This window comes from Corapipo altera, unplaced genomic scaffold, assembly GCF_003945725.1.
Source record: "Corapipo altera isolate COAL_440 unplaced genomic scaffold, ASM394572v1 22b, whole genome shotgun sequence".
Lineage (NCBI taxonomy): Eukaryota > Metazoa > Chordata > Aves > Passeriformes > Pipridae > Corapipo > Corapipo altera.
The window spans coordinates 13,521,375-13,547,919 of NW_020884876.1; the positions used below are offsets into that span (position 1 = coordinate 13,521,375).

Genomic DNA, 26,545 nt, shown 5'->3' on the forward strand with positions numbered 1-26,545 from the left:
TTAGATGAAAGTAATGAAAGTCACTGTACATATTTATCTACAGAGGAATTCCACCTGGAACACGTCCAGGAGTTCCTAGGGGACCTGCAGGTCATCACCATTTACCTGATCTTGGTGCAGTTAGGAAAAAAGTGAAAAGATTGAAGGAGGTGTCTAAACAAGCCAGTGCAAACAGGTTGGACTATGCTAATCCGTAAATCTGTCCTTACATGTTAGATTCTTGTTCTGTCTGGTTTCATTTAGTAGTTGGACGTGTCTCAAAATCACTTTTATCCATTGGTAATGTGCTGTCTGTTTGTGTGTTAGTCCCTCACAGACCACAACTCTCTTAGAACCAATGGAGACCTTGGCTTCTACAATAGTGGAAAAAATGGTTTACTAAGAAAACGTAGCTAAACTAGATTTCAGACAAAATTCTTGGCTTAATGTGGTTGCAGATAACAGCATAAGCCTCCTCCTTTGCTTTTTTCATAGTTCCGCTTTTTGCGTTACCTGACAAGATGCTTCCTTCTGCTGTCATCTCACTCTTCCTGCCTTCTCGTCACCTAAGTGTTTGACACTGTAGCATAGGAAAGTGTCTAGAGTGATCACAGAATTGTTACCTCTTGTTTACTGATCAGTGGAAAACTTCTAGGAGCTTTCTTCATTGCGATGTGAATGCCAGATGTTACAGTGGTTCTAATTCAATATTCTGATACCAAAATAGAATATCTAATTCTAATTACTGTAAACTGAGTATTTTTATCTATGAAAGGATTGTAGACAAGTACTGATTTTTTTTTTTTTTTTATGATTTCACTCTTTCAAATACCTTTTCAAAACTTCTTTGCTCTCCTTCATATCTGTTAATATTGCCCAAAGAACTGTGTTTGCAGTTGTGACCAGTGAATGGGAGAATATTGTTTTTCTGGAAGTTTAGTACATGAGCATTACTAACTAAACTTCCTAGAAGGACAAATTTTCTCCTGCATTATTTGAACCTCCGCAGAGCCGTGCCATGGAGGAAGAAATACATGGAGTTAATGTGAGGAAAAGGAAAGGACCAAAGAAAACATTTGTTCTTCTAATTTTATTCAGTTTTATGTTCTAATATAATATATATTTACTTTTACAGATTCTTTACTATTTTAAAATTTGCAGCAATAACATAACATGTTTAACACTGATGGTACAGTTTTGAAAGCTACGAGGTATATTTTATTTTCTGTATAGTAATTTAAGCTAATTAAAATTCTTCCTGGCACAACCCAATACTGGAAGGTGTATTTTGCCAGCTGTATTTTAATGTAATGTAATTCAATGTAATGTAAATTAAATATATGTATTTCCATACTCCTCTATTTATTCTCAATACTTTGCACAAATGCACAATCCCCAGATCTTGTCTAGATTAGGAAACAGTTTGCCTCGTACATTTGACAATATTAAATGATACTTGTTTACACCTGGGTAAACTTTTTTGAATGTATTTAAAATCGAGAGAAACTATAGCAGAGGGCTGCAAATTATGAATAACATGGAGATCAGGAAGAGAAACCAATTCAGTATTTCTTAAATACATGAATTTGGAAGCACTCAATGAAAATACTGTGTAGAAATGTCAGAACAGAGAGAGATTGGTTTTTTTCTATTTATAAACTGGATTACCTTTAGCCTTAAATTGAGATGCCGTTTCTTAGCATTTTAAATGTGATAAGAATTTGTATTTTATTATCTAGAAGCAATTCTATTATGATAGCTAGTCTAGCAGTATTTCTGTCCTACACTTTATTCTTTCAGCTGGATGCAAAATAAGTATTCATGATGTTTAGCTCAAATGAAGAATTTAAATAATAGCTATGTTAAAGAGAGGTAATTTAGAGCATATATTAAAGAAGCTGAGAAATCTTCAAGTTGCAGTTTTTCTGATTACACTACTACTAATGTAAAGCTAAGTATATTCAGCATCAACAATGTTTAAAAATTGTCTTTTGGACAGAAGTGCAGCTTCTAGGTTAAATGTTTAGTGAAACAAGTCACACAGCTTTAGAGTGGGAAAAACCATCATAAAATGTAGTTGAAATAAGTTTTTCCTGTGAATTTGGTTTGAGAGAAATAGGCTTGGCTTTGTTTGGTTTTACTTGGGAAGCACCTCTCCTCCAGCACTCTAAGCTTCATGCTGTGTGACAAACTTCAGCTGCATGACAGGATTTTGGGCAGATTTCACTATCCACCAATTGAGTTCATACATAATTAAAAGCTAGAGTGAATATCTTGTAGTGAGTCAGGTATGTGTATACAAAGATTATCAATTGTTTGATTCTTTATCAGTAACACCTGTGTGGATTGTCTTGCCTTTTCAGAGCAGCTGCAGTATTTGTTTTATTGTATTAAAGTAGTTTTATCTCTGTCTTCCTTTTAGTGAATTGTAGCACATGGATGAAATTTCATTTCCTTGTTACTTGGGGGTAGGGGGAAGAAAAATTAAAATGCAAGGATTTTAATTAATGTGTAGTTAATTTATGAATCGGTAGCAATAGCTTCCTGTATTGCAAAACTATTCTTTCTTTAACTGACTCAGCCTGATATATTGTTGCTGTCGGTTTATTCCAAGTTCTTCCTGCCTGTTTCTGAACCCCCAATACCCCTCACTTAAAGGAGCCCAGGGGAACCTCAGAAAGGCCACATCATTTTACCATTTATTAGAATATTTTACACCATGCCTCAGTGTTGGGTTTTTTTTTTTAATACAAAACTTCCTCTGAGTCCACTTCTAACCAATTTGTCAGAAACTGGTTTCTTTACAAAACGATCTTATGCATGTACTCATAGACCTGCTGGATGCTCAGTTATGGTAACTTAAACACAACCACCTTGTCTACCCAAGCAGGTCCCTGACCTGGGGTAGAACTTGTCAAAAACCAACCTTCTTGTTATGGCTGATTCTAAGGTGGGAAAATTCCTACCTTTGAAAACAAACAAAAGATCTCCCAAGATTCCCCAAAGGGAGTTGCCAGAACACTGAGAATAGTAGCACCATACTAATTATCTAAGGGGTAAAAGCTCTTACACCAAACATAGGACAATCTTGAAAGGCTGTTGCAGTATTGACTTTCCTGATTGGCTCGTGTGTGAGTTCTTGCTCATGTCTGAAGGGAAACCTTGAAGGAGTCTTCTTTTTCACGAATTATAACAATAATGAAACAAGCTGAGGCACTTTCAGAATTAAACACACCGAGATTATATTTTGACGTTCATTTTTGTTTTGATGACAAGTATTTTGAAGGAAAACAGTGGCTTGGTTTTATTTTTCATAGTTGTTCTTCTAACTTACCAACACTCCATTGTGTGGCAGTCTGACTTGTATTTTGACTGATGAAAGGCATTTTTTGAAGATGCCTTTCTCGTAGAAAGTTGCTTTTTTTTTCCTGTGTGTGTTCTAGATAGAATAAATGGGGGGGGGGGTGTTCAGAATGTCATATTTCAGACACTTTCATCTTGCTGTGTTGAAATTACTCAGGCAAAAAGGATGGATAACTACAGATAGAGCAAAGCAAGTTGAAGAATTCTGGCAACGAAAGAGAGAAGCCATGGAGAACAAAGCCCGAGCTCAGGGACACATGGTATGAAATCTGGTCTTCCTATGTATATTAGTGTTTCAGCATGCTTTATGAGTCTTTGAAGTAGCATCATAACCATGAAATGCTGACTAAATAATTTCCTTAAGTATTAAAAAGAGGAGAATGGGAGGTAAGTTTTCTGCATTTTGTTGCTAATTTTAGTAAAATGTTTTGTGCAATTGTAAATTTGTGCAAATAGTAAAATAATTGTGCAATACATTTCTCATTACTGTAAACTTATAAACAGGAAAATACCTTTGTTTGCATGTGTCTAACTTCATTTACATATTTTCTGTTCGTAGCTTTAGACTCTTGGTTAAAATTAAACTTCATGTGTTACACAGTGGCTTGAATGTAAAATGAAGTTTAATTAAACTGATACAGCTACTGATCAGACAAAGTCATGTATTTTAGGAAAATACATTCTGCTGATTGAAAAGGTGTTATAAAGTCATCCATATTTGTCAGCGTTGACCTTTATAAAACCTTTCTTCTTCAGGGATTAAGTAGTAGATAGTGTCACAAGATGTTCTTTATGCTTATGGTTCTAAATTCAGTATTCCTTTAGGAAGTTTAAAACATATATTGGAAATGATTCATCTGCACTAGGACTTTGTGTGGCAGTTTTTCTCATATAGGGATGGGACTGTTGTTTGGATAATGTTGATCTGAGAGGAGAAATCATCAGCTGATAGGCAACCTTTTGTCATATAAAGACTTGTAAGGCAAATGAGTGGCACTGATTTACCCAGCTTCTGTTAAATATAGCTGCTGTCAATTTTAATTTTCAACTGAGAGTCTAAAGCTTGATTCAGTAGTTGAGTTGATGATGCTTTCAGACATCTCTTTTGTAAGACAGCTGCTGACCTAATTTGCTACTTCACTGTAGCTGTGTGGCATTGCAAAACATGAGTCCTGGTCTTTGAAAATATTAATGTAAGCAGATGAGTAAAAATTAGCAATCTACAGAAAGAAAATCAGTTCTCAAAAATCATGCTTCCGTTCTCTTTCTTGTCCAAGAGTGGTGATATAAATCTCCATTAGTAATGAAAATAGAACAAAGAACAATGAAATTCCTTGAATAGTGCCAGTAAGCTTTTGTGAAGCTCAAGAACATGCATTAAAAAGTTAAAAATGAAAAGAAATATTTTCTGAAAAGGTGAATATGAAAAATATTCCTTTCTGTTTTGTATGACTTAATGCTTAAGCTGGAAGCAGCATGCATGGAGCCCTCATGAATGTATAGAAACTTCTTATCCACAAGATGGTTCCTTTGATTTGTTCTCTGATCCCCCAGTCACTTAACCAAAGTAGTACATGTGCTGTTTCCTTGAGCTGTTGATTCATTTGGATTCAGTTCTCCCTATCAATAACTTAACTGGAGTATTTACTTTCCTATAGTTCTCTACATTTAAGCTAGAGAAAGCCAAAGCCTTGGCATTTTATAGGCAGAAGATCTGTCGCGTGTATTCTTACTGTCTTTATTGTATGTTGAGCTAGCAACTCAAGGATTTTTTTAACCCCTTCAACAAAGGTTTATGGCATATAATGAACAAAATAACTCAAGTATTTTTGATGTTAATCCAAGCAGGAAACCTGGAGTTAAATGATTCTTGTACAGTTTTGTATAGAACTTCCTTAAAGGTTGAAATCTTTGGGTGACAGTTAGGTCACAGAATACATCACATGAACCAAGACTATACACTGCATGTGTACTAGGCGTTCAACATAGCTTGTTAGATGTAATGGGTGTATTTAAGTGCTTTATTAGATTTTTGAGTTTGCAACTTGTAATATGTTTTAAAAAAAAAGCATCATTGTGAAAAAAGCTTCATCTAAGAACATATAAAGATTCCACTCTTTATTTTAGGCTTGTGTCAACAATGGCAGAAATCCCAACCCTGTGCCACCATTTGTATGTATATAATCCAGACACAGAATAATTCATGCACATCACAATTTAGGTTTTCTAACGTAGCATGAGAAGATTAGAATTGCAGGGGAAGGTAACTATATTCTTAAAGCTCTAGTCTCTCTCTTTGGCTACTCAGGATTTTTAGTTAATGCTGTCATATGTGTCATGTAAATGAAAAGGCATTATCAGTTAACTCCTGAACATCTGCAGATCGTTCATGGATTTGGTTTCTTATAAGTGAAGAGTTATTGGATAAAGCAGATAATTTCACTGCCCCAGCCACCTTAAATTTGATACCATTAAATGGCAAACAGGGTACACTGCAAAACGTGGCAGATACCTATGGAGGCAGGCCTGTTTCTGCAAGAGGAAGGAAATCCAGAAACAAGGAGGAAGAGGTATGCTTGCCGCATGTTTGCCACTTTGCTCATCACACAAATAGCACTATTTTGACCCTCACTGTGCCCAGTTTCCCCGCATGGTTCCATCTGTGAAACAAAATTAAAGGACTTTCTAAATTCCTAGAAAGTAATTTATTGTATAAAGTTCTGAAGTTTGGGTGTGTTTGATTGTTTTGGTTTTTTAAACAATCAAAATAATAGTTGTTTGCATTAGTCTGTCTCAGAAAGGTTCTCGAATATGCATACATATAGATGTGACTGTTTATCTTAAACATGTTGTGATAAATACAACCTCTCCTAGCCTTCAATGATATAAAATGTAGTGATATGTTAATACAGGGAAGCGTACATTCTGATTTTCTTTATTTTCCTTACATGAGAGTTTTTTCTGGAGATTAGTAAATGCTAATATGGTGATAGCAGTAGTGGGGGTTGGTTCACTCATCTTATTTTTTTGTGGAATCTGATGTATTTTAAGTTAACCATACCGAAGGTAGTTTCCGTATAGCTGAAACTTACTTCATTTCTTTGCCTTAGGAATACTTGGCAAGATTGAGACAGATCCGGCTACAAAACTTTAATGAACGTCAACAGATTAGAGCAAAACTTCGTGGAGAGAAGGTTGGTTGGAAAATAATCTGAAATACTTATGAAAGTTGGCTATGGGATGTATTCTTTTATCCCAGCGGGAAGACTTCTGTTCTAAGCAGTTTTATATATAGACATATATTTTAGACATTTAATTCTGTTCCACAGTTAGTTCTTTTTAGCTCATCCAGAATATGCAAAATCTGTTTATTATTTCAGTGCTAAGAGTGCAGCTTCAGTGCCTGTTAACTACCAATGTGTTAAAAACAAGGCAGCATAAGTTTACATCTGAATTTCTGAATTTTATATATAAATTTCTCAAGCACTAGCACATTTATTTGCTTTTATTATAGGAGCTTCTTCAGAATTCACTTTTTAACAGTGCTCACACAGAATAAGTATTAAGCAATGCTTTTCATACATTCTATAGTTGTTTATTAAAGTTAGAAATTTCTGACATGAGCTCGGTTTAATTAATACAATTTTTTTCAAACATCAGTTTTCAAAAATATATTTGTTATACAAGAAAACCAAAAGAATATGTTCATAAAGTAGATTCAGAACAAAAACTTATTAAGCTGTCAAGTGAAGGCACACTTGGAAGCAATCCATGTATTTGTTTTAAAAAAAGTTTCATTTGAGAGGCAATCTGGGTAGTAAAAATGGTCCAGAGTTTGTTTCCATCTTTTCATTAACCTACTGTGTGATCTTGTTTTCCTGTTTGGTTTTCCCCTTCCTGTCCATTTGTTTTAATGGAGTGTTTAGGCTTCCTCAAGTGATTACCTGCTTATATATTCACATTATACAGTGTGATTTAAAACTAGATGAACATTCCTGCCCCACCCATCCACTTTAAGCACCTGTATTAAGTGCTTTCATGCATCTTATGTATAGTGAGTGGACATACAAGACGAGCATTCTCAGTGCCACTCAGTTTCTTTGGATCAGTATTCTAGCTAGAGAGAGTTCCACATTGCTGTAGATTTTGATTTGGAATTTTTTTTTGTTATGCTAAAATACTGTATTTTTTTTCTGTATTAATGACTTTTGAATTGTTTTATTTTCTTTAACCTTGATTACATCTCACTGGTGAGACACAAGAGAAGCAAATTCAATCTTTCGATTGAAGTACAAAAACTTCTTTAGCACATTGAAGAGGAACCTATGTCCCTCTATATCTAAAATGAATGATCTAAGACAAGAAATTATGTATGTTTCAACCAAAGAAGACTATGCAAGTTTTAGTAAGATGTGCTAGATTCTGTGTCTGGCAGAGGACCAACATGGGCTGTTCTCCTATGTCTTAAGGAGCATGAGGAAAATCAGTGTCTTGTAAGTCTATGAAGTCACTGTAGGAGCTGGTCAGTGAAGTTCATCACTAGCTCTGAATCACATTAAAACACTGAGCACCAGAAGCTCATGCTATGTTAATTGCATTTGGTGCTAATTTCAGTCTGTGGCTGCTCTGCTGTTTTGGACAAGCTTCGAAACTGCTGCAGTGGGATTAGTAGTCTCCATGCACAGCCCTACAAAATCTTACAGTCATGATCACGAGTACTCTTAGAATACCAAGGACAGTGCTAAAATGTTACCAGTATGGAGCCATTATTGTACTGTTATTTCAGTTTTTTCACCAAGCAGCTGCAACACTTCCTCTCAAAATCAAGAGCACCCACACTCCACTTTCAGTGTGGTTAACTGCAGAAGTAAAGGTACTCTCCGGAAAGCTCTTTATCTGGAGGCCAAATCAGCTTGTGCTAGTAAAATCAAACAAAAGTACTGTTACTGTGACCATGACATTCCTTATGTTCCTATATGGCTTATTAAGCCTATCAGGAACCTAACTTCATTTCCTGGTGGCTGTACCTTAGCTGGGGAAGGTTTATGACCCAGGAGGTATGCCAGCTACGAAGGAACAGAGAACAGCTTAATATCTTTCCAGTAAAGAGGCATAAACTCATTTTCAGCATTCAGAGACCAAGTTTAGGAGGCTGTTTTTTTCTTGATGACTTGTGGATGCAAACTTCAGTGGGGAGGCTCACTTCTAGAGTAACATCATCTCAGACCAAATCTTGTTGCAGATATGTTTATTTCCTATTGTTGATTGACAATTTTATATCAATTGCTGCTACTGTATAAAATCGTATTTTATATACAATACATGAATATTCATTCCTTTGCCTATGAAGAGTGCCAAATTATTTTCATGAAGTTTTCTGTCTCCAGTGTTCTTTCCAGTCATCTTTCTTTTCTGTTATCTGGCTGAAACCGATGTGGGCATGATCTTAGTTTCTCAATTTTCACTTAAAAAATTACCTAAAATTCTTGTTTTGTTTTGTCAGATTAGGCTTTCTAAGTAAGTTTATTTTAAATAAAAAGTCTGCACAAGTTGGTCATGAACAATAAAAATCTCCTATCAGAACCTTGTTGCATGGTACTGTCAGACTAACAGTCTCTAAATAGGAATATGCAGAGGCCATTGGAAGAAGTAAGAGAGATTGGAAACAGAGATTTCAGAGGTAGACCTTACATATTCTGACTTGTTACCATTTCCCCCCCTCACCCATTCCATGGGTTTTTTTAAGCACATACAGTGAACAAAACTGAAATGCTAGAGCATCAAACCTTTCTTGGATACCTCACCTGCAGAACACGCAAGAGTGACGAGGGGTGGCAGGTGAGAGCCCAGCACTGTTAGATCGCTTTCCTTGCAACAAGAAGGACATTACCAATTCTCCCCCAAAACCAAACAAATAGACAAAACCCCACCAATCTGAAAGACAAAGTTCTATCCAAATAGACATTGCATTTAATTGAGGAGTTCCCTAGTGAAATTATGACCCATGTTAGTCATACAGTCAATTTAAATGATCTGAGTAGTCACATCACTCAGCTCTTAAATACATGAACTATGATAATTTTCTGAGGACTTACTTTGCAGAACGAAGCTACCAGTTCTGATGGACAAGAGTCAAGTGAGGAAGCAGAACTGAAACGCAAAAAGATAGAAACGCAGAAGGTAATTGTGGAATATGAGGGGATGGAAGTTACTGTTTTCAAATTTGTTTTGGATCTCGTGTATTTTCTTACATTTCATTTTGCTGTCAATAGTTTGTTATATATCCACTACAAGATGGGCTTTTCTAAACTATATTGAGAAAACAACTGTTCAACTGTTTTATCTCAGTAATTTTAAAATATGCTGAGACATAGCACAGTCTCTCCTAGAAAGTCAAGGATTTTCCCTATCCCTGCCTTTGAGATTTATCTCTAGGATATCTTTAGTCCTAAAGGCAGTTTGGTAGAACTAAAATAACATTTGGAGACTGAAAGGGAAAGAAAGATGTACCCTAAGAAACAACTTTATTTTACTTAAAGAATAATGGAAGGCGAGACTCTTTATATGGCCTACATGTGGATTGGAAGGTGAGCTATATAACCCTGTGATGAAGTACATTTAAAACCGTTTCACAGAAATCCAGTGTTTGTAACTTTATTCCATGTTCTTATATCAATAACTATTTCTACCATTCTGTACATGGCAAGTATTACTCTTATCTACGCTATGATTTTTCCCCCCATCATCTGCAAAGAGCAATGTAAAAACAAGCTAATCTTATGCCTAACCCAAAAACTGGAGGTGAAACAGCGACCGAAGCTTTTTGTGTTGGAGTAACTTGGTAAAATTTAAACTGCATGTTTAATAATTTGTGATTAATGCATTTGGCTTCAAAGCTAATTTTAAATAGAGACTCTAATTTTACATTACTCTGTTTAAGATAGCTATGTATGCTAAAAATACAACCATGCAAATAAAGAACTGTAATTAAATTTGGAGGAATTGCCATTATTTCAGTATAAAAGATAAGTTGTTGTATTTGTGAGGTGATTTTGTCAGAAAGGTGTCCTCCTTTCACAGTCTATATAGTAGTAATTGAGAGAAAGAAAGATAAGTAATACAAGAATGTTTCTTTTTAAAATATTCCATGAAATAGATTGCTAATGATTTTAAGTTGGTAATTTTTTTACTTGTTTACTATAGGCCCAAGCAAATGCTCGAGCAGCAGTTCTGAAGGAACAGTTAGAGCGAAAGAGAAAGGAAGCTTATGAAAGAGAGAAAAGAGCCTGGGAAGAACATGTAAGGAAGTTAACCCTGTTACATGCAGTCATAGTATGTAGGGCCGTGCCTTCTTATAACTAAAATCCTATGCTGTGATTTTTCAAGATGAGATAATCAGTCTTCTGAAACTGAAAAGAGTGTCTTGTATCAGGCAGAATTCAGAAGCCGAATCTTAGGGTATGCTTGCATGAAGAATTTAAGAACATCAAACCTAAGAATTATTATGATCACCTCAAGTACTTTATTAATAGTCTGTTACTTACCAAAGTGTATTTTATCTTGGTTGACTTCTGTATGCTGCAGAGTGACAAGTCTAACTAGTAATATTATGACTGGAAAAAGCAGCATGTGAAGCTGATAAACTGATAGTAGTTCACATGTGCAGTTGGCAGTTGTCTTTTGTATGAAAATGTGTGGCATTATTGTACTTCCGTAAGGATTACATGACTGTGTTAAATGTGCAAAGTCTTGAAGTTAATTTATTGATTTAAATTTTTTTAATTGAATCTATACAGCTGATTGCAAAAGGGGTCAAGAATCCTAATGTGCCTTTTCATGTGGAAGCTACAGAAGATAGTCCTGTGAATGGGCTACAAGAGGCTGGAGCAGCTCTTCCTAAGCCACAACTTCCAGTGAAGCCTGGTGCACCTGTCATCTCCATGACTTACGCTTTGAAGGAAGTGGGTGTGGTAGGTACTTTTGCTAAGAGGGTGAAATTAAAGGAGAGAAAGCAAATACTGATTGATAAAAGAATTTTTGGAAAAAATGTGTAGGTTAGGTAGAAAAAAATCAAGGACTTTTGTTGCTTCTAGTTACGGAAAAGAAAAAAAAAAGAAAAAATATTAAAAGAAACTAGAGCTTGGAAGCTGTTGAAATACATCTTTACACTGGAACTGAAATTCATATTTTGAATAAAATAGCTTATGATGAACCCTAGGCTGCAATTTCCATTTTGATCAAGGCAGTCATTAGTGGAAGAAGTCATCAACTTCCAGCATTTTTATCAGCCTCTTGAAGAGAGGAGTTAAGGAGTTTGTGATTTGGCAGAAGTGAGCAAATAAATTTTGGATGACAGGACTATGTCATATTAATGATTGTTTTCAGTAAGTTTGAATGTGTTGAATATAACAGGAAGATAGAGCTTAAGATGATTGAATTTGTCCATGTTACCTCTTTGTGTCTAAAAGAGTATCCTCATTTTTATTTTCCATGCTCTTTGTCCTGATACTGTAAATACTTATATGTTTACCTCAACTACTCTGAGTTGCAATTATGAAACTGAGTGTAACCTTGTACAATTTAGAATTTTAGCACAATCTCTATTAATTTGCATGCTAGCTTTTGTGTTTTTACCTAAGCTATTTCTAGATTTCAGTGTAGTGTGGTGTACAACCCTGAAGACTATGACTATGGAAATACAGTGAAACTTAGTGCTAGAGAATGTATATAAAATATAATATGTTGAAAGATGTCAGTTGATAGCTGGAAAAATAAATTATGTTTTGACAAATACTTAAATCATTAGCACATTTTTTCCATGTGGACAGTTTGTCTTACAGTAATGCAAGACAGTGACTATAACAGACTAAAAATTAGTGCACAGAGCAATCAGAAATGGAGAATACAAGCCATGTAAACAAAGATTATAAATTCTGCATTTTTGTCTTCAATTTGTAGTTTGTTTATTTTACATATCACTTGAATTGTTTCTTTTCCCTTCTGTTTTTCTTCACAGGTCCTCCTTGACTCCATGCTTTTTTGGTTCTTGTATAGAATTACTTATTTCTAGCATAGGAATTTGACGGTGATTTGCTGTAGAGGTCTTACCTAGCTCTATCTCTGTTTTTCGTACTCTGAACTTGCTGTTTAAACTCAGTGATTCATTTGCTCATCACTTTCAGATAGTGAACAGTTCAAAGATGGAAAATACCCTTATGGAAAGCTGCCTAAGAACAGAGTAATCATACGTTCTCTTTCAGTCTATCTGCATTTGTCAATGGAAAGGTTTTCGAGGTGATTTTTCACTATTATGTCTGTTAATATTCTCAAGATAATTTTTTTCTGACATATTCTTCTACTTTGTGTTTCATGCTTCTTGGACTTAAAGGATGAACATATAACTGCTGTCCAGGAATCTGAGGAGGAAATAAAAAAGCCAGATTTTGCAATGCAAGTATGTCAAATTGTATTCAGTTTCGTTTAGTTTTCCTTTTAAGAGTGGCATTATTCTATGTGACCTATGTTGGCCCTTATTTCAGAACAAACGAGAAATACTGAGGAGATTAAATCAAAATCTTAAAGCCCAAGAAGATGAGAAAGGACAAAAGGAGTGCAAAAATGTATCTGAATCAGCTGGGTCTGAAGATGGTAAGGAACAACAAGAAGGTGACCAGCCACTTCTAGGAGATCGCAAAAAATGGGAATCTGGGGCACCTGAGTTGGTTGTTCCTCTAGCTCAGTTATCAATGGAAGATTCTCTCTCTGGAACAGAGTGTAAGTACTTTTTTTTTTTGTCACCGTGGTACTAGTAAATCAGTTTGCCATGTGTAGTGTTTGTTTTTATAAAGCAAGTAGTCTTTATTAGTATCATCTTGTTATCAGTTAGATGTCATCTGCTTCTCAAAAGTAGGTGGTTATGTATTCCCTTGGATAAGGAATAAGGCACAGGCTGAGTACTTAGATGGCTTGCAGGAGATTCAATAAATAATTTCAATATTTCAACAAATAGTTATCAAATTAAATGCATGGTTACTTTGAGCTTTCTTTTTAAGTGTCTTTTAAATAGGTACTAATTTAACAGAAAGAATAAAAAGCATTTAAGATACATGAAAGTTTCTTATTTAACTTGAAAATCCTTTTATGTTATCAGTAGAATAAGAAAAAAATTTCTAAATTTATAAATGTTACTTCTATCGTACCCTTCTTAACTTTTTCCTTTTTTAAATCAAGACTGTCTTTTCAAATTTTCTGTCTGCTTTCTCTGGTCTTTCGGGTGGAAGACCTGTTTCCTGCTTTCTGTATGTCTTACTAAGAGTCTGTTTCACATAGTAGAAATAAATAATCATTAAGAATGTGACAGACTTACTTCATTGCATAGTAGTTTTACAGAACTACAATGTGAGAAGATCAAGAAACTTCTTTTACTTTTTTTCTTTGTTGCTCTATATCCTAATTTATAAAAGTTTCTGTATTTGTGTTTGTGTCCCAACAGGTCAAACTCTGGGGGAAGTAATTAAGTTAGATATTGGTGAACCCCACAGGAAAGTCTGGGGCAAGAGCCCTACTGATTCAGTCCTGAGGATCCTAGGAGAAGCAGAGTTGCAGCTGCAAACCGACATACTTGAGGAACAAGATGTAATAAATGGTAAGCACAGCTGTGTGCCAGATTGCCAGTTTATCTACTGAGAACAATTTTGAAGTTATAGAAGCATATTCTTATCTTCACACTTGCATTCTCCTTTTGGGTGTTGCCTCAGTTCTAAATATCAGCACAGGCTGATATTGGATGACCCTAAAATATTTCAAACTCAGTGAAGTGGTAAGAAATAATAAAGGATGTGCTGAAAGGGAAGGATCTTAATTTTGCTGAGAAGTCTTGGACTTTGCTTTTTGATAGCAACAAGTCTGTTTTTTAAAAGGTTGTCATCAACTGAGTATTGTATTAGATAGGTCCTATAACCTTCTTGTCAGCAGGTGGCTTGCCATACCAGGTGATTTTTTTTCTTGTCAACTCCTTCTTTTTGTTGTTTCTAAAGACAAAAGGACTTAATGTTTATTCCAGATACAAACTTGTACTAATGATAACGTAGGAAGTAAAATTCAAATTTTAATATTTCTAGCTTTCTTCTTTATAATAGCTATAATAAAAGCACACAAACTTTTCTGTTTTCCTTTAGAGGAACAAAAATTCTCAACTTACCTTATTAGCCACATTGTAGTTTATTATCCAACTGTGTCAAAGCACTGTTTAAATAATAGAATCATTTTCCATTAGGTACTGCAGAACTTGTTGAAGGAGATCATCAGTCTTCATCAGAGGAGAAGGAAGACAAGGCTTTCTCTGCTGTTGGAGCTCAGTCTTCAGTACCCATTGGTGTCACAGAGTCTGTTGTGACTGTACCAGAAGAATCTAGAAGAGCTGCACCTACCCAGGTGCAGAGCAAACCTATTACATTAGATGGTAAGTAATTTCATGAGTAATTCTAATTACAATCTGTTTACAGAATTCAATTGGTGACCCTGTATACTTTCATGTCTTCTCATAAGCAATGTGCAGGTTTTTATTAACACCTTTCATGTAGGACAAGGTGCTTTCTATACCTGTGTTGTAATTTGATTCACTAATGTATTTTGTAAATTTCCAAAAACATTTTTTGTATGCTTATAGAAAGCTCTAGAGTACAAATGGAATTCTGAAGTGCTTCAAATGTTTTGTTGCTGATTTGACCTTTTTTTGGTTTGTTTCTCTGTATCAGTTGTGCTGGAATCTTTCCTCATGTGATACCAGCATCCTTTTGACTTCTGGGGGAATGTTACTGATGTTTTTAGAAGGCATGGTTCATTGGAGCTTTCAGATACTCTTCTGGTATCAGAAACAAACTTACAAGCTAACAAAACTTCAGCTGTTTCTGCAAAATACAGAAAATTATTAAAGCTGAAGGATTTAACTGTAATCTTAAGATGTATACTCTCCCATCTTTTTGCTTGGTTGGGATTCATTTTTAATGAGGTAAATGAATTTATTAATTATAGAACCTGATGATTTGGAAGCAGAGATGTTGGAAGAAATGGAAGATAAAAAGCACCAGAGTAAGGAGAGTAAAGAATTTCCCATCACTGTTAATGAAGTGTGGGTAAAAGAGAAAGAGGATATGTAAGTACTCTATCCTGACCCCCTCTACCCAGTTCAAACAACTGAGCTTGAACTGAGTTTTATTTAGATATGTCAATTAAAGTATTAAGCTTAGCTAAAGCTTCATCGCCTGCTGCTGTGTTAGTTTTACTGCACTTAGTGACTTTTTCAGTAGACTAACGACTATGTTTTACAAGTTGTTTCACCTTGATGTGGTGTTCTATAATAGGGCACAATGTGACAGAACAAATGAGGCAGCTTTGGAGAAACAAGCACTTGACAAGGTGCAAGCACAAAAGGAAGCTCCAGGAGGTTAGTTGAAGCCTCTTGTTCCATTTACTGTGACTGGCAGTATGGGGTACTTGAGCCATCCCTTCTCACTTCTTCAAACCCCTGAAGAGCAATGTTTTGTTTTCATTTTCTTCTTCAGGTCTTGGTTCTAAAAAGCAAATTTCTGATGGATTAGGAAGACAAAATGCGGATATTATGTTTGCCACTTAGGGGAAAAAAAATGTAACAATAAAGCTAAACTATGTATAGATGAACAGGACAATGGCCCATACTGATACTTAAGTTTCTGAATGTACAACCTTTTAAAATAATAAAAAATAATCAAAAAAATTTTAATATTGTTAAAGTGCTATCTGGTTTTCCCCCTAATTATACAGAGAATTTAGTTAGCTTTATTCATTTTAATGAATAAATTAATCATTAATGAATTATTAATTTTAAACCTTTTCCTTAAGAGCCTTGGGTTTTTAATATCTTTATATTTGTAACAAACTTTCTTTTACCACATCAGAAACTTGTTCCAGTGACTCTCAGCAAGCCGAACCCTTATTCCAGAGGGTAATACAGCCCACAGCTGTACCAACAGCCTCACCAGTTCTGTCAGCCCAGTCTTCACAGGAAGAGCCTTTTGTACCTCGTTCACGTTCCATATCACCAGCAAAAAATAAAGGCAAAAGTTCATTGTTGATTGGACTTTCTACAGGACTTTTTGATGCAAACGACCCAAAGGCAAGTTTAAAAAACTAAAAAGAAATGCTTTTTTTTCTGTAGTATTATTCTTACTTCCTTATTGAAGCTAGGTGAGGTCAGAACAGATGTCATAACTGTTTCAGCAGGTGTTTGTATTGGTGTAGCCATGTCTGCCCTGTAGCTGTACTGCACTGTGCTCATGGTATCAGCAGGTCTAATGCAGCAGTGAAGGTCTCTGGTTTCACCATTCAGCATTCTGTGTTCAGAGTGTTTGTGGAGGAATGCTACCACTTCTGTGAGCCATATCTGAGGGAGTTCATGAAGAAATTCCTAACTTGCCCTATCTGCTTTCTCTCTTTTGTGCAGGATTTTTGGCTTATCAGTACCTTGCCATCATAAACATAATCACTGAACAGGTCAGCAAAGGTATCTGGCAGCCAAGTGATTGGGTTTTTTCCTGTAAGATTTAACCTACTAGCACAGGTTCTGGCTGTGCAGCAGGACCAGCTACATAGGGTTGAGTGGCAGCTCACAGTCTGTGAAATGAGCATAGGATGGTGGAATCTATTTGTAAATAGATTTATGACTTTCATTTTCATTTCTCAAGAGTTATTGTATTGTTAACTTCCTTAGTTTATGATGCTGTTTAACTGGCAGCCAGACAATGATTACAGAAAACCTAACTTAAGAGCATAGGGGGGAAATGAACATTCTTTGTACCCTTATCAGATTGGCAAAGTAGTGGATATGCTTTATAATGGAGTTCTCCAGTGTATCAATATGAAGTGCATCAGTATGTCACTTGTTACTAGATATTTTGCATGTGTTTTGGCCAGAAGTATTTGTCACAGAGTTGTTACTGCAATGCTGAATGGGCTCCACACAATAGCAGAGAGCTTGGAGAAGAGCAACAGAAGTGTTGTTACTTCTGCAGCAGACTTAATGACAGAGGGCAATACATTCCCTTTCCTCATTGGGCTGGAGCAAGAGGATACTCAGTGCCTCTGGGCAGTACCTGCAAGTGTAACTTTCTGGAATTTCCCAAATATACTTCTGAGCAGATAGAGTTCATGACCTATCTGTAGGCAGGTCTGTAGGTTAACAGAAGTAAGCTAATAGGAAGAGTAGCATTTTTTCAAAATACCTGTCAAATATGGGGTAATGGTAGTTTTTTGATTGTTCCTTCACTTTCATAGTAGAGGTCAAAACAGGTAATTATTCCTTTGATGACAGTAGTGTTCTGGCCGTGCACTGACAGATGTGATATTTGAGCATGTTCATGAATACACTGTGCTGGTATAAATTGCAGCCAAGAAACTATTTTGTTCATTAAAATTGAGGGGGTTTCATTAGGAGCAAACAATGACCATGAGTGTATTCAGAGCTTATTGGTAAAACTTCTTAGTGCAGGTGAGTTCTTGTTTCTTGGTTTTTTCAATACTGTGGTGAATATTTAGTATTTTTGGGGGGTTCTTAGACTTCTTAAAAGAGAGATCTCATACATCACTGAGCAAACAGTTGCTTTGTTTCCATGTTTTTTATTTTCATTGCAGCAAATTACCATTGTAATTTGAACGACTTCCTAATGCTATGAAACTGCACTGAAATATACCATAAACAAAAGTTACTGTTTTCAGTGACTAACCCAGAGAAATAATCAAGTGTCATTTTAAAAATATTCCTTTGTCAGGAAGGATGGGTCTAAGATGGATCTAACTGGAAGTGATTGACATACATACATTGTAAAAAAATTGCACGTATATTATTTACCTACTGTAAGGTTCCTTTTCCTTAGTAAGCTGTCAAGGTAGTGAAGAAATCAACACAAAACCGGGAGCTGTATGTCACTTGGTGTTCCTAAAGCTTTTCAGTCACTGTAACCCATAAAGGCAGAAGGAGTGCTTTCCTTTTAGCCGAGAGGTAAAATTCAATATGTCAAATTTTCAACAGTTAGATTTTCTCTGCTGTACACTTTGTTATTTTGAAATTGATCTTCAAATGAAAAAGAAAAAACAATCTCATTTTAAAGTATTTTGTAACCTCAAACTCTCTTTAGTATTGTTATCTAGCAGGATTTCTATTACTTTTGTAGATGTTGAGAACGTGTTCACTCCCAGATCTTTACAAACTGTACAGAACTTTAGTTGATGTTCCCAGTGTAGCAGATGTGCAGCATCAACATAATCTTGAAATAGATGATACGGAAGATGAGCAAGCCAAAGAAGGACCCTCTGATTCTGAGGATATGTGAGTGTATCAAGTTTATCAAGTATTCTGACAGGCATCTTAGATAAAATTGGTTACACACTATACACAGTATACCAGCATGGGGGTTTTTACTCGGATTTTAAAAATTTTGTTTTCAGTCCTGTTTTACTTTGAGTCTTGCTCCAGAGAACTGAGAAGCTAATAGGGTGGACTGCGTACAATAGCTTTCTGAATTTCCTTCCCAAATTCCATCCAAGATGCTCTTCTGTCTGGCTTCTGCAACTTTATTTCGGTGAAGCAGCTCAAAATTGATGGCTACTGCTCTTCTAGAAATAAAGATTTCTTGAATATTTGCTTTCTTTGTATTTTCTGGGAATCTTGCTCATTTTTCTTCTCTACTGTTGTATTAGAATGTCCTTCCTAGTCCCCCAAATTATTTCAGAGGCTTCAAAATCTGAGCCTGGTCTTGATTGTTCCCTGCATCTTGGCTAGTCTGCAGGGATAAAGTAATCTGGTATATCTGTCCTGATGAGATCTAGAGCTCCTTTTCTTGCTCCATACATATTTTTATCTGGATTGGAAATTATACTTGCCAAGGTTCTATAATAATGCATGAATAGAAAGATTTTGAAATTCTTACTAATAAAATTGAATTGAGGACTTAGCATCTTTTCATGAGACCATGTCTCATTCCAAGTCATGTTGGAACAGAGGTCACAAATAGCTGTCTTTTTGGTTTGGTTTGGTTTGGTTTTCCCCTCCAGCTAGATTGGCTTTTCAGTTTGCTGTTTAACAATAGAAATGAGCTCTTTCTACAGGGTTTGTCTTGTAAAGTATTAATTATATAAACTTTATATCACTTTCTTTTAGTATGTTTGGAGAGACAGATACAGATTTGCAGGAGCTCCGGGATTCAATGGAACAATTGCTTAGGGAGCAGCCTAGTGAGGAATTTAGTGAAGAAGAAGAGTCTACTTTAAAGGCTAATGTCATCGAATGCATAACAAATGGTACTGAGCTGGATGAAGGAGATGAAAATAATCCCAGCAGTGAAAGTGCACTTAATGAAGAATGGCAGTCAGGTATAATTTCTCCTATACCTGTTTTATAAGTTATTTATTCATGTTAACAATTCAAACACAGAATAATGTTTTTGCTTTGTAAACTTAGAATGAACTAAAGCTCTAATTAATAGTTTTTATACAGAAGCTTAAAAAAAATCCAGATAATATTCAGACTTTCTGAATGTTAAAGTCAACATTTAACCAACACTGAATATTCCAAATTAAATGTTGGCTATTTGTTGGGCTGTGATAGTAAGTGCCTTTTTCTCTAGTTGCCTAAAACTTGTCTTCAAGGAAGATCAAAGGCAGAGTGCATCGTATGTTTTGAATAATTCATGACTGTAAGTGTGAAAAAGAAGTAACAATTGACATGACTGGAGTATCTGGGATCCAGCTTAAATTACAATTACGTAATTTAACAGGCAGTCAAAAGGAACATGAAATTATTCACCTTGTCCTTTGCCAAAATTAGGTATTAATACAGTCCAACTGAAAATGAGACAGATAAATTTATTACTGCTTTTAACATTTTGCATTAGATATGCACAACAGTGTCCTGAAGTCTTAGTTCTGTTTTTGAATTCTGGTAGAAGTACAAGTATTTTACTCCTGCTGTAAAATTAAGTGCATTTAGAAATACAAGTATAAAAACATGTAGAGAATCAGTAACTAATCTAAAACATAGCTTTTATGTAATTTTGTTTTATTGAAGACAATTTTAAACAAATTGAATGTTTGTGAATATACCTTTAAGATATTATCTATATAATACATTCCACAAATTACTTTAAGGTAAAATAAACTTAGGTAATATCTTTAATTTTTTGACAGTGCCGATGTTATACACTGATAACGTATAATACTATCTGTTTCTGTGATTCTGCTGTTGTTGCAAGTGTTAGTGTTTAATGTCAGTGTCCTACCTTCTAGATTCATGATACTCTGTAAAAATTGCAAGTTTCGTTGTTGGGGGAGACAGGGAGGGAGGCAGGCCAGCCTTCAAAAGGGTAGTGGACTGAACTGGACACCAAATCTGCTCAGGATCAAGAAGTTAGATAGAGGATAAGAAGTAACTTAATGGGTTTTTAACCCATATCAACTTTTAGTTTAATAATTTCTTATTGACTTGACTGTTGATACTTGAATCAAGGATATGATTTGGTTAGGATTATACCTTACACTTAGTCATGTGTAGGAATTGAAAGTAGTAGAGTTCTAATACTAACTCATGAAGTCTGTGACCTACCAGGCAATACTATTTAAAGGTTTGATAGTATATGCTCTGAAATCTAAGAATTTTTGTGTTTTTCGCCTGGTAGATAAGTTCTTTCCTAATTTGAATGCTTATTTAAGAAAGTATTTTTTCTTGGGCAAAGCCAGTTTGAATTTTATAATGGGATTTTACACAGGGATTCTGTCTTGTATTTTTTAAAATATCTTTTTTTTGTTAAAGTTACCTAATGTTTGACTGTTATGAACCTATTTGTAAGGCTTCTGTAGCCTATAAGCAAAATTATTTTGATTTCTCTCTTGTATCTTATTTCACTAGTTGGTGTACTGAATTTGCTACACAAAGGAGATGCACTCATAAAAGAATGAGGAACTCTGTAAATTAGTACTGGGTTTCTTTAGACTTGCTCCATGGAACAAGATGCATCTCAGGGTAGAAAATATAATAATAGGTAGATATATATATATATAATAGGTAGATATATATATAATGAATTTGCAATATATATATCCTTATTTTTTGCTAGAAACAGCTGCTTCATTAAGGAGCTCCTTTCCCTAGCATGGGACAGCCACTGAAGGCTGCATGAGTTTTACCACAGATGTATACAGAGTGGTTGGATGGAACTTGACCCACTTTGCTAAATAAAATTCTGCTATAAGACCATGCCTTGTTTTCCTTCAGTCTGAATACCCTTACGGGTAACTATCAAAGTGGGGTTTTAGAGGAGGTAGCTGGATGCTTCCCATTTCAGATTTGGAATTTCTTTCCTGTCAAGTAAGAGACTGTTCCTGCTTTCTTGCACGTTGTCAGAACATCTGCCAACATCATCCAGTGCTCCTGAGCTTACCTGTTTGATCAGATTAAAAGGATATCAAGTTTAAGGGCTTAGAAACAACATTAACAATGCAGGAAAACTGAGGGTTTTTTACTGTTGTTTTCTTTCTTTATAGATAATAGTGATGGAGAGATTGCCAGTGAATGTGAAGAATGTGATAGTATCTTCAGCCATTTGGAAGAGCTGAGATATAACCTGGAGCAGGAAATAGGCTTTGATAAATTAATTGAAGTTTATGAGAAAATAAAGGTTTGTGGAATAACATCAAATGGGAAATATTTTAGGAAACAAGTAGCTAGAGCTGTTTGCTGTGACAGTTATTGCAGACTCAAAGTTTTTTTCTATAGTTTTTTAATCTGTTTTGACACACTAAAGTATTAACAGAGAAAATGCCCTGCCAGTGGATTAAAGAGGACACTCTGGGTTTAACCAGGAATTGCATTTAATAAATTTGAACTATTTGATTCTAAACCCATTTTAATTTTGGCAACATGGTTTACCCTTTCCCCTAGGCTATACTTGAAGATGAAGATGAAAATATTGATATTTGTTCAGCCGTAGTTCAGACTGTTCTTGGAAATGAACACAAACATCTCTATGCCAAAATACTTCACCTAGTAATGGCAGATGGAGCCTACCAAGAAGGTAAATCTCACTGTATCCTGGCAGTTATGGCTTGTCTTATGTTCTTTCTTGGTCATATACTACACACTTTTAAAACATCATAGAATCACAAATTATAGAATATATCTGTACTTTGTTGTATTGATTGGCTAAATTAATTAAAATTTTCCACAAAGGGTATTTTTATTCCTGCAATAAAACATGGCAAACTTTGCTGACCACTTTGATTTAACAGAATATACATGTACAATCAACTGTAACAATAATTGCCTTACAAAAGATGCAGCGTAATTATTTAACTTCTGTAAAACACTTACACAGATGGGGAAAGTGGAAATCTAGAATAAAACTTTCAGAATTAAAAACAATTTTATCGTAAGAATTAATGAACTTTTACCTAAAATAGTAAAACACTACTTTTAACAGGTTGCAGTATCACTGCTTTTCTGCAAACTTCATTGGGCTCTTTATCTTATAATTATCACTTTTCAGAAGACCTTGATATGTACATCTTAGTTGGTGGCTCAATAATACATAAAGAGAATTTATCTTGCTTTGGAGCTCTGGGTAGCTTACAACAGGTTATGAGGCAGATGGAAAGAGCACACAGACCACTATCTGTGAGAGTGTGGGTTTGGGTTTTTTTCATTCTCTCATGTCAAAAATTTAACTGCAGTTATGTATTTTTAGATTTCTAATGATGAAAGCCTTTACTGGAGAGAGGGTAAAAAAGGCAATCTAAAATCCTAATTAGGTTTATAGAAATCAAAAGCATCATATATTGGCTTTAGAAATGTGTGCAATGATCACTATTTAATGTATTTCAATTTTGAAAAAAATATTCGAGTGCATGTTAACCAACATGTATTTTGGCATCTTTTAAATCCTTTTACAAATGTGTTGCAATAGCAGTTAAAAAGTGGTCAAGTAAGTGTATGGCTTTCTATGGCTTTTGTATGTAAATACACGAGGGGGGAAAGTCTTAAAACTAGTTTTAAAAACATAATAATTTTTTAAAAATTCTAATACAAATTACATTTTCCTGATTTTTCTTTTCTACTGATATAGGACTGCTCGGTAAGAACAATCAATTCCATGTTGTTTTCATGCTGTGTTACAGAAGTATGACAGAGAAATATCTGAAAATATTTTTTTCAGCTACAATTTATGGATTTAATGACAGAATTTGAAAAATATATTGTAGTAGTTAATTTTTCAGGTGTCCAAAGGACCGGCAATATAGAACAAGAAGAAAATGGTTACTATAGTGTCACCATTTTCTTTTGCTTGCCACTCTGCCTTAAGGGTATTTTAAAACTAGTACTAAAAGGCTTAGATGCAAATTTGCTAAAATGTTGGCATATAAATTATAAGCTGTTGTCTGAGTGAATCCTATTAAAATAAGCTAACTTTCATCTTGCAAAATGCTGATTAACAAGTGGCTATTTTTAATAGATTCCGTCTTAATTCTATTTTTTACAAATCAGTGGTAGCATACAAAAAATCGAAAGAAAAAGTAGTTCTTTACATTTCAGACATTTAAATTAAAAAATCTTATGCTAATGGGGTGAATAGAGGACAAGTGACAGACAGAAGCATCTTCGTGAGCTTCTGTCTCAAAAGCTTTATACTCTTCAAATAAGAAAAGTTAGAAAAAAATCTGTATTGCTCTTTCCTAAGAGGATTTTTCTAACTAAAGCAGGCCACTTGAGGTGAAACTATCTTAAATTCTCTAATCCAAGATGACATGATGCTCAATGTTTGTACATATAGTGCTTCAAGGCTGTTTTGTTAATGGTCACCTCATTGGTGACAGACTTCGTGCATTCTTGTATTATTGCTTACTAAATTGTGGTTTCTAGTTTGTTTTGTAACCCCAGCTTGACTTTGTGTCTGTGCGTGTCTCTTCTTTTCACACTGTCTCTCTCCCTCTTTTTACAGGTAATGATGAATAAACCTGACTCAGGAAATTCCTTAATGCTGTACTACATACCAGTGTCTGAAGTCTGCACAGCTGAATAACGAATTGTAGTGGAGAATGTAACATGGGGCAGGAGAGGCAAGACTTCAAAAAAGAATGTTGATTGTATGAAAAAGAGAAAAAACATGCCCTTTAAAACTGAGATATCTACGGAGTTCTCTTGTGTGTATTTGCATATGTGTCCCTTAAATACTAGGTGCCCAAAATTTAAAAAAAAAAAAACCAAAAACAACCAACAACCAAGAAAATCAACAAAACCCAAAAACCTCAACAAAACAAACAAAAAAAACCCCTTAAACCTGTAACCTATCAAATTCCAAGAGAAATATAGAAAGAAATACCTGTATATATTCTGCTACAAAACTGAGACCTATAATTAAAACAAAATTTCTGTCATATCAACAGTTGGCTGGTACAGTTAAGCAATTGGAAGCATTAATGTGTTGTGGAAGTACCCACATCTAGCTAGTCACTTACACACTTAAAATAGCTTTTCTTTACACCTACATAAAGAAATTACTTTTATTGACCCTCATGGTTGTATTTTAATAGCATCTTAATCTAGTGGTCTAGTTCAAATATTTCACTTTTATTTTATTTTGAAGCTGAAGGCTTCTGTCATATCTGAAATATCTTAATGGTGTTTCTGAATCAAGGCAGACTGGTACGTAAGTCTTCAGAGAAATGCCTGGGGGGTTTTTTGAGATTGTAAAATCCATTTGGAGCTAGAAAACTCTTTTTTCCACTATTTTTCTTCCTCTTCCCCTTCCCAAAAATCCAAGTTATTTAGCTGTCTTGAATTTTGTAATCTAGTTGATGATAATGTTGAATTGAAAGGAGTGGAGGTTTTCCAGTTTGTTTCTAAAGTCTTACTGTTACACTCATGGCTCCAGCAGCCATGGGGGAAAATGAAATATTGCAGGCCCAAGTGCTTTGTAATACTTCAAATCTTTTGGCTGCTGTATTGTAGCTTGGTTTCCACCACCCCAAAAGCAAAACCAGCTTTTTTCTGACCCACAGTTCCTTGTTCCTCATGTCAAAGCAGTACTATACAGGCAGACATTAGGTATTCTGTTGTTTTCCAGTCATTGCCTCTGAAACAACTTTACTGGTTTACTATTACAGTAAGTCTCTTGTTACAAATCCAATGAACTGTCAAACTTCCAAGTGCCCTATTGGAGAAAAATAGGGTTTTGGATGTTTTTCAGCTACAGCCAGTCACAATCGAAAACTATCAAAAATTGCTTTTCCACAAAGTAAAATCAAGTATATATATATATATATATATATTTATTATTTAAACTGTCAAAATATGTACATGATTTTTGTATAGTTGTTTTACTGTGTCATTATTAAAGTTTTGCCGACCGAAAAGTGTTATTTTTTTAAAACAGATACAATTCCTAAAGGTAGACCAAACTTACTCTAGTTCAGTGGTATCCTGGGAATCTGCGGTCAGAGTAAAATTCATAATAATAATTAATTACCTTTTAATACATTTTTTAATATCCTTATTTACTTGATAAACAGCTCTTGCTTCATCTGATGAGAAAGTGTTATCATTGTTGGAAATGGTGCTGGTTCTGTCCTATGCTGCTTCTCTTCTCATTCCCTTTCCTTCTTTGTTTCTTTTTTCTTAACTTCCCCCAGTAACTTTTCACCAGGCTTCTCTTCCATTCCACTTTTCACTGCTGCAAAATCTATTCAGAGAGATGATCCTAATGAGCTACATCATCCATGACATTCAGCAAATACACCATAAAGATTTTAATAAAGAATGAGTCTGCATTATTTCCTTTTTCAGGTTTGATTTTCAAATCATACCTTTCCCCCCTTTTGGAGGAAGGGAGGACCCAAAGCCTTTTAAATGTAAAAGAATATAGAATAACTGTGTGGAAAGAAGAAAATATACCAACTAGTATATTCTATGGGTTTGAATTCTTTCAAGGTGATACAGTTTTACTGAAGTTAAGGGTTAGGGGAATGTTTACATCTTTTTAATTGAAATATTATTATTGACATTCTTCATTTCTTATGCAGTGTGCTGGCTTGCTCCTGGTAAGAAAAGTGAACATAATCTGTAGACTTCAAGCTTTACGTAGAGCTTTTTACCAATTAATGATTTGAAAAATACATGTAGACT

The 26,545-nt window shown here is 34.9% G+C and overlaps 1 protein-coding gene across 10 annotated transcripts in view; it reads left to right on the top strand.

Annotated features, from left to right (window-relative positions):
* NEK1 (NIMA related kinase 1) overlaps positions 1 to 25,948 on the top strand; it is a 45,929-nt gene extending 19,981 nt beyond the window's left edge. For 5 of the 10 annotated variants that reach the window (XM_027635605.1, XM_027635602.1, XM_027635607.1 and 2 more), the window contains 19 exons: positions 44 to 175; positions 3,500 to 3,602; positions 5,829 to 5,912; positions 6,453 to 6,536; positions 9,445 to 9,522; positions 10,546 to 10,641; positions 11,139 to 11,312; positions 12,731 to 12,796; positions 12,882 to 13,116; positions 13,835 to 13,987; positions 14,618 to 14,803; positions 15,376 to 15,496; positions 15,705 to 15,787; positions 16,278 to 16,495; positions 18,549 to 18,703; positions 19,535 to 19,746; positions 21,913 to 22,046; positions 22,310 to 22,442; positions 24,363 to 25,948. In XM_027635605.1, coding sequence (XP_027491406.1) covers positions 44 to 175; positions 3,500 to 3,602; positions 5,829 to 5,912; positions 6,453 to 6,536; positions 9,445 to 9,522; positions 10,546 to 10,641; positions 11,139 to 11,312; positions 12,731 to 12,796; positions 12,882 to 13,116; positions 13,835 to 13,987; positions 14,618 to 14,803; positions 15,376 to 15,496; positions 15,705 to 15,787; positions 16,278 to 16,495; positions 18,549 to 18,703; positions 19,535 to 19,746; positions 21,913 to 22,046; positions 22,310 to 22,442; positions 24,363 to 24,376 — 2,461 coding nt within the window. In that variant the 3' untranslated portion in view covers positions 24,377 to 25,948. The remainder of the gene's footprint in view (positions 1 to 43; positions 176 to 3,499; positions 3,603 to 5,828; positions 5,913 to 6,452; positions 6,537 to 9,444; positions 9,523 to 10,545; positions 10,642 to 11,138; positions 11,313 to 12,730; positions 12,797 to 12,881; positions 13,117 to 13,834; positions 13,988 to 14,617; positions 14,804 to 15,375; positions 15,497 to 15,704; positions 15,788 to 16,277; positions 16,496 to 18,548; positions 18,704 to 19,534; positions 19,747 to 21,912; positions 22,047 to 22,309; positions 22,443 to 24,362) is intronic. The other 5 variants (XM_027635611.1, XM_027635612.1, XM_027635609.1 and 2 more) reach the window with 4 other exon arrangements.
* The last annotated feature ends 597 nt before the right edge of the window (positions 25,949 to 26,545 follow it).